The sequence below is a fragment of the Arthrobotrys flagrans genome (genome assembly GCF_004000055.1).
Source record: "Arthrobotrys flagrans strain CBS H-5679 chromosome Unknown unitig_9, whole genome shotgun sequence".
NCBI lineage: Eukaryota > Fungi > Ascomycota > Orbiliomycetes > Orbiliales > Orbiliaceae > Arthrobotrys > Arthrobotrys flagrans.
The window spans coordinates 1,723,741-1,738,504 of NW_027137551.1; the positions used below are offsets into that span (position 1 = coordinate 1,723,741).

General features: G+C 51.0%; 5 protein-coding genes across 5 annotated transcripts; 3 read left to right on the forward strand and 2 right to left on the reverse strand.

Moving 5' to 3' along the window:
- Positions 1–1,086: 1,086 nt before the first annotated feature.
- On the reverse strand, positions 1,087–1,843 carry DFL_005860 (uncharacterized protein; the record flags this gene model as incomplete). Its single annotated transcript, XM_067635181.1, has 2 exons — positions 1,087–1,492; positions 1,554–1,843. 2 exons carry the CDS (start codon positions 1,841–1,843, stop codon positions 1,087–1,089), a joined length of 696 nt encoding a protein of 231 aa, XP_067489636.1.
- A 2,422-nt stretch (positions 1,844–4,265) lies between these two features.
- DFL_005861 (uncharacterized protein) lies at positions 4,266–5,312 on the forward strand (the record flags this gene model as incomplete). The annotated part of the gene is made up of 1 exon (XM_067635182.1): positions 4,266–5,312. One exon carries the CDS (start codon positions 4,266–4,268, stop codon positions 5,310–5,312), a length of 1,047 nt encoding a protein of 348 aa, XP_067489637.1.
- A 748-nt stretch (positions 5,313–6,060) lies between these two features.
- Positions 6,061–6,936, reverse strand: DFL_005862 (uncharacterized protein; the record flags this gene model as incomplete). Its single annotated transcript, XM_067635183.1, has 3 exons — positions 6,061–6,230; positions 6,313–6,402; positions 6,459–6,936. The coding sequence occupies 3 exons, from the start codon at positions 6,934–6,936 to the stop codon at positions 6,061–6,063; spliced, it is 738 nt and encodes a 245-aa protein (XP_067489638.1).
- Positions 6,937–8,204: 1,268 nt separating this feature from the next.
- On the forward strand, positions 8,205–9,617 carry DFL_005863 (uncharacterized protein; the record flags this gene model as incomplete). The annotated part of the gene is made up of 2 exons (XM_067635184.1): positions 8,205–8,397; positions 8,461–9,617. 2 exons carry the CDS (start codon positions 8,205–8,207, stop codon positions 9,615–9,617), a joined length of 1,350 nt encoding a protein of 449 aa, XP_067489639.1.
- A 1,249-nt stretch (positions 9,618–10,866) lies between these two features.
- On the forward strand, positions 10,867–14,340 carry DFL_005864 (uncharacterized protein; the record flags this gene model as incomplete). Its single annotated transcript, XM_067635185.1, has 5 exons — positions 10,867–10,964; positions 11,034–11,108; positions 11,206–11,243; positions 11,315–12,403; positions 12,461–14,340. 5 exons carry the CDS (start codon positions 10,867–10,869, stop codon positions 14,338–14,340), a joined length of 3,180 nt encoding a protein of 1,059 aa, XP_067489640.1.
- Between the last annotated feature and the right edge of the window lie 424 nt (positions 14,341–14,764).

Consider the following 14,764-nt stretch of genomic DNA (forward strand, 5'->3'; position numbering starts at 1 on the left):
GGTGTTTTCATGAAGAGAGAGCTGTTGATCGAGAGGTGCCGCCGGCTGCTTTTTCAGGCACGGTTTCTTTGGCTGTGCCACCAACTGGGATCCCTGCTCGATCCCCTCCCAAGGCGTCTCTCCACAAGATACCCTTCATCGAAAGGTATTAATAGAAGCACACTTATAAAGCCCGGGTCGGTGAAGAAGTTCTCCTTTCGAATAGCATATTTGTTTTCCAATGGAAAAATTCACCGCTCTCTAGCTCTATAAATCGCCCACATTATCGTCGACGAGCCCACCTCCAGCTTCAGGGGGCGCTTGATATGACATTCTATACTAGGAAATATTTCTTTCTAATTGGTTGGATTTAACGCCGTGACATCAGAATACTCGATAGCATAGCCACGTAGTATACTTTGGTATCGAAATATTCCTTTATACTATAATATCTACGTACTGACCAACAAACGCTCGGAGGAATATGGCACCAATGTCCATCTTTGCCGTTGTAATGATTCATTTCTGCAAGTTAAGTTCTAACTGATATCGCCGATTATACTCCGATCGCCTGTGCTAGAAAGTTAATTCTTAAGCGCCACGGTTTCGTGAACATGAACGACCACTTCTAGTGCTATTTAATAGACGAGATTCTCTAGCTATAATGTGTCTTACAAGCCAACCAACTTGCTATGTAGTCACAAGATAACTTGATTGGGTCATGCTACGTTCTCGGCACGTTACACTGAAAGCCGGCCGTACAGCGCACCAAAGTTGTGCCTGTGGGTCTTAGGCTCAGAATGCAACAGAGCAACACGAGGTGGTGGCGAAAGCACGGAACATATACGTTTAGCATCATTGATTTCATTTTTTTAAGGGTATGGAAAGCGGAACCCGCCGTTATAGAAACAAAAGGAGGTAGAAGAAAGATATTTCCATCCGGAACCTCCCGGCTGACTATTTACAGAATCGATACACTTTTTCTTCATAGCGATCAAACACAGAACTTAAGCTTGGACGTCAAGCGCAAACATTCTTCGGATACCGCCACCTTAACCACTCGCCTGAGCATTTTAACCCCTCCCCTTTTTTAACGAAGCGGCCGATTTAGTGAGTTTGCACATAAATCTCCGAACTTCCACTGCTCTGATACCCCTCCGTCGCCACGATCTGATAATAATGACTCCCCAGATTCAGTCCCACATTGGCCCAAGCATTAAAATGCGCCTGCATATTAACACTGCCGCCGACTCTCTTACTCGTCCTAACCGACCAATACTGCTGAAAGGTCTGGACCCCATCGATGGAAGCTTGGTTGTAACGGGTCGATTGGTAAATATTGTATGTACCGCCGTCGGTATTGACGGTTCCCTTGTATACTCCGCCGTTGCTGGGGTTATAGGTACCGTAGGATTCTACGACGTAGTATTCCACGAGAGGGTTGCGGGTCCAGCCGTAGATGGCGAGGTAGCCGTTGCCGGAGGGGGAGAAGTAGCCGCCGTAGTTGATGGTTCTGGAGATTGACGTTTGGTAAAAGGTATCTCGGTGGTGATTACGGAGGGGGGGGTTCTTACCGTCCATTCCCTGGCTTCCAACCTTTTCCACCGACAAAGTTTCCGGTATTCCTCCAGTTGACGCTATACTTGCTACCCTCGCCCATGGTATACTGAGCATACCCACCGCCATCGGACCACCAGGAGTAAAAGTATCCGTTGTGGTATCCCTCGGAGTTTGCGGTCGTCTGACGTTTCTCGAGCGCGGCGGTAGAGTTACCGTCATCGCGCTCGCGGAGGAAGTCGAACGGAGCGGCGAGAGCGCTGGTCGCCGCGAGGAGGGTGACGGCGAGAGATTTGAAGGAAACCATCGTTGGTTTTTTTTTTCAAAGGGAGATGGGTATGGATATCAGAGTTCCGTCTGTGGTTCGTAAGAGTAAATCACGGCTTTGCAGAGCTAGCTGATGACGGTGATGATTCAATTCGACTCCCGAAAGCGTCGATCGTCGAGGTATTTATACTCGTCCTCGCACACGTATTCGAGTTCGGAGTTAATATATCATATGAGCCTGAAAGACCCCCCTCCCCTTTGCGATATCTGCGTATTGAAAACTCAACTCCATCCCGACATTCTCACCCGATTAGTACCATGGTGGGTCATCAACATATCGACCGTGCAAGGAACATCGTTGACGTCCAGTCTCTAGATGAATCCCGTCAATGGTATACCGGTGCACCATCCTACAATAGCATAACACCCATACTTCGGCCAAGTCACCGAAAACCGAATCCAGCCGCTGCTAGCTTTGACCTCCCCTTGCTCGAGCGCTCCACATCTTTCTCCCCAGCTTCGACCAAAAAAAAAAAGAGGCCTGCTCCCGTCAAGCCTTCGGACGATTTTATTTTAGGCTATTTCGAAGATTCATCGTCGTCAGACGAAAAAGGGAAAGAGGAAAGGAAGAGCTGTCTACCGATTGCCGAGATGATATTGTACCCTATCGATGGACTGCTTTTTCTATGTGGTAAGTAATGCATGTATTAAAACACCACATCGAAAACACCCTGTAGCATGACGATCCCCGAGGCAAGGCTGACAAGCGATACTGTGGCTGCTGCATCTGTATGGGTGATGCCCCATGGTTCCCGCTCGAAAAAACCGGACGAAACAAAGTACCAAAGGAACTGTAAATTGTGGAGAAGCCATTTAGCCTGTTTTAAAACGGTGGGGCTTTCTTTGGGGAAAGAAACAATTCTCCACAATCGAAAAATTAAAACCCTGGAAGAACGCAACGAGAAAGTATTTTGCCAAAATGTGGAATGCTTCCGTTTTTGGGTTCTCCGCGCGGGTGACCATGGGATGGATCGACGCTGCGTGAGCCTGGGCTCGATCGTGAGGACTGTGTATGCATAGGTCGGTCACAGACGAGATACCGAGGCCATCGTATGACCCGTCGCCCTCCACGCGATCGAGCGTATCAGTTGTCATGAAGCTCGATTCGAGAAATCACCACGCCGGTTTTTTCGTGATCCATGATCAGGCTAAACGGGATATCCATCTTTAATTCCCCGCGCTGCAGTGCCCAGCGCTCCTTGCTCTTCATCTGATTTCATCTTTACAAAACAGGCCAGGATTCCAAAGAAAGACACACAGACGGCGTGACCGTTCGTTGCCTCTTTTCACCCAGAAGGATTACAATTATCAATTGGCATACAGTTTACCAGAATGGCATCATTATACTAAACTTGGCTTGCGAGTATTATATAAGAGTGAGCACGTTTTTTAGGCAACACTTTAGCCTTTATTCCACGCATTGCGGGGCGCGGGGAATAGTTATTCGGCACGGAAGACGTTGTATTTTTAGTCGAAAGCGCGAATAACTTTCTAATGTTGACCCCCGGTGTTTCAGGGAGTCGATGGAGCTCTATTTTCCGACATATAATTACGGCATTCAAGACGGCTTCGTTGAATATAAAAAGGAAGAAATCGGAAGGACATTTATTTTTCCTTTTCGAAATGCATGTACTTTCGCAGCACTCCTCTAACTCTTGCAATTCCTCGAGACCAGATAATATCATCTCGAAAAACCAAGACCGCCCAGCCAAACAACAAGACTGTGAGCCGAGCAAGTAAAAAAAATGAACGGCCTCGATCCGGTGTCGAGTCCCTTTTTATATATATATATATATTTTTTTTCTGGCTAGTACCGGTGCTTCAGACTTCAAACTTTGCAATGAAGCCAGATGACTGACTCTGACGCCCCGCGGAAACATTCTAGAACCAACCTCCCCACGAGGCCCATGCCGTCTTGAATTCTGTAAGGGTTCGTGTGGTGTTACTCGGTAAGGCAAAGCAGGGGTTTCCGAGGTCCCAAAAAGACACGGACGGGGGGTTATGATCGAAGCCACAACGCAAGAATTTCACTGTGAAACCGGACCAAACAAAATACAACAACATCTTCGATGCATGATCATGATCGGGAAAGCTAGCAGTATTCTGTGACATGTATTTCTTCCGAGATGGCTCGGTACCTGCGTCAAAGTCTTACATGTCCGTCAGGACAGCGAGTATTAAAGGTAGGCTTATGGAATCGACGGTAGATCTCTTTTCCACCGTTCGTTCGTCGTTTCGTCCTCCGCGCTCTTTTTCAACTTGATATTCTTCGCATTCTCATCTGCCAGTCAGGTGGGATTCGCACCGCTCCGGACGAGCTTTCCCCACCCCTCCATTTCATCCTCTACGGATCCTCAGAGACCTGCAGGCAGCTCCTCTCCGGGATCCCCCCGAAACCCAAAATGAAGCCCTCCGTCCTCCTCTCCCTCCTTTCCGGAGCCTCGACGGTGTTGGCCCACGCCTACATCAAAGAAATGGTGATAGGCGGCCAAACCTACGCCGGCTTCGACCCCTTCTACCAAGCCTCCCCGCAAGGCATCGTCCAACCCTGGGACACCAGCAACCGCCACACCGACGGTCCCATGCGGCTCTCCGACGGCGACGGGATAATCTGCGGGCGCAACCCCACCCCGGCGCAGAACGTGGCGAAAGCCCAAGCGGGCAGCCAATTGACGTTCCGATGGTCGCGATGGCAGTCGAACCATCAGGGTCCGATAATCACGTACCTCGCCGATTGCGGCGGGGATTGCAGGCAAGCCCGCGGTGCGAATTTGCAGTGGTTCAAGATCGACGAGGCCGGGTTGTTACAGCAGGGGTATTGGGCCACCGATCATCTGATCAGGCAGGGTTACGAATGGAAAATCCAGCTGCCGCAGAATATAAAGTCGGGCCAGTACCTCATGCGCCACGAAATGATAGCGCTGCAATTCGCAACCCAGCAGAACGGCGCCCAGTTCTTCACATCTTGCACGAACCTCGACATCGAGGGGGGGACCGGCCAATCGGTCCCCCAGGGCGTCCGCCTCCAAGACTACTATACCTCCGCCACCCAGGGTTTGTTCGTAAACATCCAAGGCCTGGGTTCCTATCCGATCCCCGGTCCGCCGTTGACCCAAGGGCTGGGGGTGACGCCTAGCGTTCAGTTGAACGACGGGAACAACAGGAACCCCAATTTCCCGCAGACCTTTCCGAACGAACCGACCGATGATAACGGAACGCAGCCGAACGTCCATCTGGATTACGCGGGTGGGGTTTCGGGGGGTGCTCAGCAGGTTCGGCAGCAGCAGCAGCAGGGACAGTATGTGTATTACCCGGGGTATGGGTATTATTATCAGTATCAGAAGAGGGATGTGCACGGGAACGGGCACGGGAACGGTAAGAGGATGAATCATTTGAACACGAAGAGGATCAGGAGGCAGTTGGTGGCCGCGGCGGGGAAGACTGTATGATCCCTACCGATAGATTGTTTTTCGATGCGTATTTGGTATTTGTAAAGCGAGGAGTCGGGAATATATTTGATTTTTTTTTTCATAAACACTCAGGCCGATACTCTTGAATGAAGATTTCTATGATCATCTATAGAATACATAACAACGAAAAAAAAAAATTAAAAAAAATACCGATCGATGCGGAATTATTGATGTAGGGTAGTATATATCTATTTACTAATTTCGATGCTCCCAAAATCACTTGAAATAAAAAGGGTCGTGCTAGCTATGAACCAACCGCGCTCTCTTCTCCAAAATATGCAATGATACCTGACTAAAAAACCGGGAAACGAAGGAACCCGAAACTGAAGGAAAGACCTGTACAAAGAAGAGTAGCGAATAACTATGCGTGACCGGCGTAGCCAAAAGACCACCGATAATAAAAAAAAACCCAGAATTAAACCCCATGCTGAGAAGAAAAAGAGACCCTCGATCGAATGCGGTGCGACCGGAAAGGAAACATACGGACCATCGTAAAGCGGCCCCTGAGAAAGAAAGAAAGAAAAAAAAAAACGGACGGAGTGGGTATCGCGTCGGGATGCAGAGGCAGTAGCGTGTTATTGGTGGTCTCTCATGCGGACGGATGCTTTTCGCAAACCAGGTCGGTATGATTGTCAGCCAATCATGTCGCCCGAAATCCCAATCATCGCTCCCAAAATTTTCAGCCTTCTCCCCAAAAACACATCCATCCGTCGACGGCTCGCCCGATCTATAATATAACGCATCTGCAGCCGGGACTCGCTCTTTCGCCCGTTCTCCCGTTGTTCCCGTTGAATCCGGTAAACTTGCCACCCTTCGTTGTAACTTCGTCTTCTGTGATATCGGCAGGTCGTAAACTGAGATGGACGACGTTCGGTGATTCGAGTTGTAGCCGACAGTCTGGGATCCCCCGGTAATCTTAGCTTTGTCCAGATGAAGGGGAAGGGTTAGGCCGTATCGGGAAGGTATTTTGGGAAATTACCTTTCAGTAAGCTCTTATCCTCGAGCAGCCGACCCAACAATATCAGACGTATCAGATGCGGACTGGCAGGTTGTTTTGTCATCAATTCCTCTGTTACCTCGTGTCAGCTGCCCGTTCATTTTCTTAAAAATTAGAATAAATATTACCCTCTTTCCAATCCCTCCAGATGCACTCTTTGAGATTGTATACTGTCATCATCATTGCATCTTCGTGAGGTACGTTATGTCGCTTGATGTAGCCGGGATTTAATGTAAACGTCGAACGTGCGCCGGATAATATTAACAAAGTGATAACGATCCCCGGTGTGGTGTCTTCCTCCGATGACGATGATTCCGGTAGTCCCGGAGAGGATGTGATGGCGTTTTCTTCCGATGTTTCTTCGTCGGCTCCGTCGACGGGAGGGCGTGAAGTAGAGGCTAAGTGGAGGGATTTCCTGGCTTCTTCTTCGAATCGCATGGCGGATTCCATCGCTAGAGGGGTCGTAGCGATTATGGAGGATTCGGGTCGGACGATGGATGTTCTGGGAGAAGTGGTATCGATGGGAGGTGGGGATTGTTTGGGGTACGAAGGGTTTGTCGGAGAGACCGATGATGGGGGGTGAGTGGGATCGGATTCCTCCGGCATGGCTCGTGACCTTTTTTTTATATATTTTTTTTTATTGTTGGAAAAAACGACAGGACCTGATGATTATGGATAGATGCGATCCAACCGAGGATGTTGAATATGATTACAAGTCGTAATGGTAAAATAGCGATGATGCTATTGTTGATGTACCGAGCAAGCACTCGAGTATACAGAGGGGTGACAGCCCTTTTTGATGGTTCGCGATGATGGTCGAGTTGGACCCAAGGCACGATACCGGAAACGTCCAAACGGAGAGGCCGCGGGTGAGGTTATTTCGTGAGCGGTCGGAAGTAGCGAATACGATGGTAAAAAGATGGGTGAGGTAAAGGGAAGAAGGAGAGACGGAAAGGGAGGAGGGAAAGGGGGCTGGTACTCAAAAGTATGGCGGTGTTGTTTTCTTTGAAAATATGGCAAATTCCACGGCCAGCCTCGCAATCAAACGACGACAATGTAGTTCAAGAAATCCTATAAAATAAAATGAAATGGAAAATGAAATAGAATAAATGCGAAAGAGAGAACCGAGTCCGACGGGATGGTTATACCGGTGCGAACAGCACAATCGGGCAGGGGTTCAACGGCTGCATTCGATATTGCGTACCGATATTACATTTACATGCGCATTATACCGTAGGATCCAAAGGTCGAAGTGAAGAAAAGTCGAAGCTGAATATGATATCGGTACCGTTGATGATGCTTATTAATATCGAACCGGGTAACTTATGACGAAATCCCATCCGGCGACACATATGAGATATCGATATGAGGCGTGCACACGGGGGCTGTGCTCGTTAAACCCCACCAGCCACATTTCTGGGCTCCTGGGGATAAGATGTCGGCGCCGGCATTTAACAAGACGCAGTTTCAACATACTCCGCACCGCAGTCAGTGCGCTGCATGCGATTGCCCATTACCTTACCCGTCACCACGATCAGCTGCAATGATAATTGCCTCTACCTACAAGGGGAGAACCATGCCAAGCTCCAGCTGTGCTGTGCCTCCTCCGCAATACGAATGCAGATGCGGATGCAGATGCGAAATGCAGAACCCGAACGACGTTTCCCCGAGGCCGAAGTTTAACTCCTCGTAAAGCTCGCGTGCTGCCGTGATATATCCGGTGCTGCCCTTTTAACGAAAAGGAAGAATTCATTTTCTGACCATTTCAAATGTTCTCTTCCTTTTTTAATTACTTTTCTTCTTCTTCGAATTGTTGTTGTGATTCCATAGATATACTGTAGTTCCCCGCTTGTCCGTCCGGGGGGTCCGAAGGCATGGGTTTGAGGTCCCTCAAACAGAGACTCGCCAAAAGGCTGTCTATTTCCGGTCATCATTCGACTTCTCCTTCGACTTCTTCTTCGGAGCATGATGCCTCTCTTCTGCCACCGGCTTATGAAGATGTTCCCGTCTTTGCCAATCCCGTACTGCCCGAAAAGATTCCTCATCTGCCGCTTGAGGTTATTACCGGTATTTTTCTCCATTACGATTCTCACATATGGGGGGGTGTTGGTAGTAACATGTGATGTATAGAAATAATATACTGGGCCATCACCCCGGCCTTCGACGAATACCGTCAACACGATTCCCCGATCCACGTCCGAACCCTCCACCACCTCTCCGCCGTCTCCCCGGCCTTCCTCTCGATCGTCCGACGTATCTGTCGTGACGCTCCCGAAATCCCTTCGGCCCATCGTACGGTCCCCTGTCGGGGCACCCACCACGGTTCGGTCTGCACCTTTGAGACCGCAGCGGCGTGGATGCCAATCTCCGTACTGGCCGGGATATTCAAATTAAACATCTTCGATAAAGATCGAAAGCATGGGAAGACGATAGCAAGGGTCCAAGGGTTCCAGCCGAATCTTACGGCGTTGATTTTTTTACTGTGGAATCGACAGGCGATGGAGGAGATGGAGGGGGTGCCGCGGCATGGTATTTATTTACCGTATCCGGTGTCGTTTGCAACTCATAACCACCATAGGAGCATCAACGAGTTCAACATCGTACTGAAGGCGCTGGCGAACTGTCGACAATTGAAGTTCAGCTACGTACGACTATCCGTGCCGGCATTGCACTGCAACGCTCGGCATCTGTTGGAGGCCATACGGACCATCGCACCGACGAGGTATTTGGAGGTTAATATGCATGTTTTGGGATGGGGCGGTGGGGAGGAACACCCCGCTTTGCCGGGGTTTTGGGCGAAGTTGCCTTTGGAGATACTGGAGGCGGGATTGGCGAGGGGGGCGAGCAGAGTTGATATTCACGATTTCAGGCTGGATGATAGACCTGCGGGTCAGAGGTCGAAGGAAATGGGGTGCCCGGGGAGCATGGTGAATTTCATACGTGCGAGGTCGATACCCGATGGTGTCATCGCCGTACCTGACGGGAACGGGAGGGGGGTATTTGCGCAACTTGTGATAAAAGGGGATTTGGATTTTACGGTGGCGGCGGCGGCGGCTACGGGGAACGGAGGCAAGATCGTGAGCAGGAATATGCTGAAGGGGATCATGAACCCGGAGAATAAAGTGGTAGTCAGCCCGTTCATGTATTGTTTGACCGCGGTGAGGGATGGGCAGTTGGAGTGGATGGGCGATGGGGAGAAGTTTGCGGGGAATCATTTCCTGGAGCTTTCTCTCAGAGATGAGATTGTGACGGCGGAGGGGAGGAGGGTCGAGGGCAGTTGGATTTAACATATATATAATAGCATGTACCTCCGCATGTGCATAGCATCATTGGTCGGGTTGAGGTTGAGTGGAGATTATATTGATATTGGAGGATTGGCCAATGAGGGACCCCGGATGGGCCCCGCGCGGAGTCCAAGCGGAACTTCGGCGTTTCTCCAGATACTCTATCGATAACGCCTGACCGACGTGTAAAACCGACCTTTGATCTCATTTCATTTCATACCCCGTCTTGTGAGTGCATACTTGACGAGATGCGTACGGATGATGTTAGCATCCGGAGATATTTCATACCACCCTTCGACGTCTGGATCACCCGTGGCAGTGATATCCCAGTCGTCTGCTGCAGGATTCGATTCGATTCAGGGCTAATATACCACCTGAGCGAGTACTTAAACCACTGAGGGTATAACTATAATAGCTTTGTGCATTGCAGTGAGACAAGACAGGGCAGCACCTAGCCAGGCACTGTCTGGGTCTGGTTAAGGGCAGGCCAACACCTGTTGGGACACCTGCAAACACTTTCTCTCTCCTTCTCTCTATCAACCTCACTCTTACTGATCACTTCAACATCGACACAATCTCCAACCCCATCGTCCTTCAACATTCCCCTCGCTCCCTCAGCTTCCACCGTCCTGGCGACATCCCTTCCTTCGCGTCAGCTACCTCCGGCGTCCATTCCATCGGTCATCCAACCGCCATCTCTCTCACGAGACTGGACCTCCCTCTCTGCTCTACAGCTTCGTCAACCAACATATCACGCACACGCATACGCACACCGAAATCGCCCACCGTCCGGCCAGCCCTTGCCGGTCTGGTCGACCTACATTAAGAAACGAAAGACCAAAAAATCTAAAAAAAAAAATCTTAACAAAAGAAATCTAAAAAAAATTTGAAAAAAAATTTAACAGAACTACCGACATTACCTTTTTTTAAAAAATCCTCTCCGCTGTGTGCTGCGTACGGTACCCCGGGAGTTAACTTTTCGAGTTCGCCGTATTTTACACCCTCAAAAATCCGTCACTTTCGACGGCTCTTCGCGTCCCCCCCGATATCTCTCCCGCGGCCACCCCTGGTCCGGGGCAAGCTTGCAAGCGCTGATCCGACCCACCCACACCTCCAACGTCCATCTCCTATCTCCACATCTACTGCACCTGCATCGACACCTCATCAGAGAACCGGCCCGTTTCTATCGGTTTCGTCGACCTTCACCGATTCGTAAAACCCTGGGCATCTTCCCAAGCCCAATTGACCCGTCATGGGTCCCAGATATACAATCGAGGATCTACTCCTCATCAAAAACTCTCCATTGGTCGAGAAACCGCCTTCGTTACCTCCGTTGGAAGAATGGATGGGGTATGCAATTTCCCATCTCCCCGAGAACGAGATCTGGTCAGCTACTAATCTCTGGTAAAATTGATACAGCTCGCCTCTACCAACACGGCCTACGCCGGCACCGAGAAAGCCCGGCGAAGAGCTTGGCATAGATGATAAGGATAGGTACTGTCCCAGGCAACCCCTCGTGCATACGGGAGCATCTCAGAAACGGCCACCTGCTGCCTCAGACGACTTGTTCTAACACCTTCAACTTCTCTAGTCGTAGGACCGGTTTCGGCCACACATCTCGAGGATCAGGTACTCCCTTCCCGCAATTTGTACCTCCTCTGATAAATCACCACGACTAACTCGCAAGGAAAAAACGTCAGATGACTTGATTTCAGGAACCGGTTCGTCAAAACCACCATTCACCTCTACACATTCGCGCAAACCATTCGGAAACGACCACGATGCGTTCTCCTCATCAACATCTGACGCCAATGCCCGCTTTTCTCACTTTATTTCTTCAAACCGTGATGACGATGATAAAAACACCTCGACCACCCCGCGAATCGACAGATTCTCTTTTAACAAATTTGGACTGCAGAGGGATACCAACGCTACGCATCGTAACGACAGGAACGATCGTGGGTTCGGAAGAACCGGCGGCGACGACACCCGTCGCGATAGGGATGATAACAAACTCGGCACCACCGCCAGCGGCCGTCCCAGATTCGGCGCCAAAGACGGCGACGAGGGCGGTTGGAATACCGTGACCAGACCTCGAAAATCGTTCGGTCACAACGATGACGGGGATAAATTCCGACGAGAGCACGGAAGGACCGCCGGCGACAGCAATAACAACAAAGACCGGGACAATAAGGACCGGACGAATAGATACGAGCCCTTTTCGAAGGATAGGACCGATCGCGATCGTGACGGCGAAAGGACCAACGTTAGCAGCTGGAAGGATCGGGATCATAACAAAAGACAGGGCGGGAAAGCGCGAGAGGAAGGAAGCTGGTTCTTAACCGACGAGGAACGAGCGATAAGAAATGCAATCAAAGAAAAGGAGTTCCGCGAGCAACGTGAGCGAAATCGGGATTTTGGCAACGGAGGCCCCAGACATAACCGAGACCACGACCAAGAGCATCGGCCGCGAGGTGATCGTGAGACGTTCGGAGACTCTAAGAATTTCGGCCGGGGTTTCGAGAGGCAGGAAAAGGAACCCGAGTGGATGGATTCTACGCCTGGGGACGATGGGAAGGAGTTCAAGGCGCATTCTACCGAAGAATTCCAACGTTGGAAAGCAGCTATGAAGGCGAAGAATCAACCTCAGCCGGCACGGCAACAGCCACAACCGGTCGAAGAAAAACCCGCGGCGAAGGAGCAGAAGGACGAGGAAATAGTATTCAAGTCCAAGGCCGAGAAACGAGCCACAGCTTTGGAGGAGGCGCAAGCTGAACCTATCGAAGAGCGTAAGATTTTTTTCACGCGAAGATCATGCGGATTTTGAGACTAACCTGTATCGCTAGCGCCCACACCTTCGGTTGCGGAGAACGGAGTCGATAGGTTCTGGGGGTGGAATGCCTCGTCTACTAGCCTTGCGTCCAAAACCGCCAGCGACGGTGGCGCGAAGCTGCCTTCTGTATCATCTGGGGAGAAAACTCCCGCTGTTGAGCGATCTTCACGATTCCGTAATTTCTTCAACGCACCGGCTCAAGAGGCCGCCGAACTTCCGCCCGCTCCGGCCCAGAATGGCAACCAGGAGCAGTTGATGCAACTTCAGGCTCAGCAAGTACAGCAAATTCACCAACAGCACCAGATTTTACAGAAGCAGCTCGGACAGGCCCAGCAGATCCAACAGGCTCAACTGACGCAACAACAACAGCAGCAGCAATTGCAGCAGAACGTCTCCCAGTATCAGCAATACCAGAACCAGCTGCTGCAGCACTCGAATCCACCTCAGCCGAGCCAGGCTTCCGTCCTTCAACAGCAGCAACAAGCCGCGAAGGACAAGCACCTCGAGGCAGCATCGAAGGAAGACCGAGAGGGATTCAACAATATCTTGCAGATGTTGGGACGGGCTCGTCTGTCGTCACCCCCTAACGCCGAGGCACAAAACGCCTTTTTGTCGATCTTGGGAGCTCCCTCGCAACAGGGCACACCGGTTTCTCACACCCACTCGACTCCTCCTGCTAGCCATCCGTCAAACAATCCCCCCGGGCCGCCGCCGCAACAACCGCAGCAGTCCCACAGCAACATCAACCGACTTCCGAGCGGTCTGCAATCGGCCCAAGTCGGGTCGGGTAACGGAAACGAAAGCATTCTAAAACTTCTACGTCATTCGGATATGCCGACACCGCAAGGCCCTCCGCCACCTCCACCGTTCCTTCAGGACTACCACGCTCCGAACGGACCTCCCGTTTCCATCAGCCCGCCTGCGGTTCAACGCGGCAAGAATAGTGCCTCCTCCGCATTGAACGATCCAGCGATCAGAGCTATCGGACGACCAGGAGACGGTGGACCGCCCGGACTCCCAAAGAATCTCTACCACGAGCCACCGCAGCACGTCCGTAGTCCTTCGCAGATTCTCGAAGCCCACCACCGTGGCTTCCCCGGAATGGATATCCGCCCCCCACCCGGCATGGACCGGAATACTCCACTGGAGGCTCAAAAGGCCAACTTTTTGAACGAACAACCGCAGCGGGCGATGGATCCACGCCACCTCGAGCTTCTTCAAAACGAGCAACGACGCAGGCTCATGGAGCAACAGATGCAGATGAATGCCGCAAGCGTTCAGGATCTCCAACACAGGAACTTCCCCCCGAACCCACCCCCTAGAATGGAGCAGCGGGGTCCTCCTCAACCGCAGGGCCCACCGAATACGGACCAAGGCCCACCGATGGGCTTGCCAGGTATGGGAGGAGAGAACGGACAAATCCCTGGAAACTGGGCGCCGGGGCCACAGCAACATCCATCGCAGCAGAACCAATCCGGACTTGCCGGTAATGCAAACCAGCAACGTCCCCCACCGGGTTTTTTCCAACGAGGACCTGGTGGACCTCCCGGACCTGCTAACGGCGGAAATGTTAACGGCCCTGGCGGCCCCGGAGGCCCAATGCCACCGCTGCCCTTCTACGGACCCGGACCAGGATTGGGTAACATGCCTCCCATACCTTTCGGGCAACATGGTATGCCACCACCGCCGAATATGCCAAACATGCCAAACATGGCGACCTTCCCGTTCCCACCACCCGGACCCGGAGGGCCACCACCTATGCCACCTCAGGGATTCCCACCCTTCCCTTTCCACGAGGGTATGATGCCATTTGGCGCTGGACCGGACGGCTTGAGGAGTCCACAGCACCAGCACTTGGGAGGTGCACCTCCGGGGATGTTCAGCGGAAGATAAAATCCCTACGAATGTTCAAGAGTCGCCATTCCGATTACAACGATGGCGATTACTTTCCAAAAAAGCGATGTTGAAACACCATCTCATCAGTTGCTTATCAAAAGTTGTTATCGATTCCCAGGTTATTTTTATGGGAATGCGATTAAACAACCCGAACCACGAAATCAGTGAAAAAAAAAAAAGAATTCCGAAAAATTGTACAAATATGGCTTTTGTACTACTGGCCCCGCTCCTGAACTGACTCTCTGTTTTGATTTTGTGTACGAAACTGGAAACCACCTTTTTTTTTTTTTGTGCTGGCGGATGCTGGACGCTGAGCTACTGTTTCTCATTCCGTTATTTTTCCTATGTTTTTTTCTCCCTTTCTGTTTTTACTCTACCCGGGTTTACTCGCTGCTGCTTTTTTTGTTTAGTGTGTTTTTTC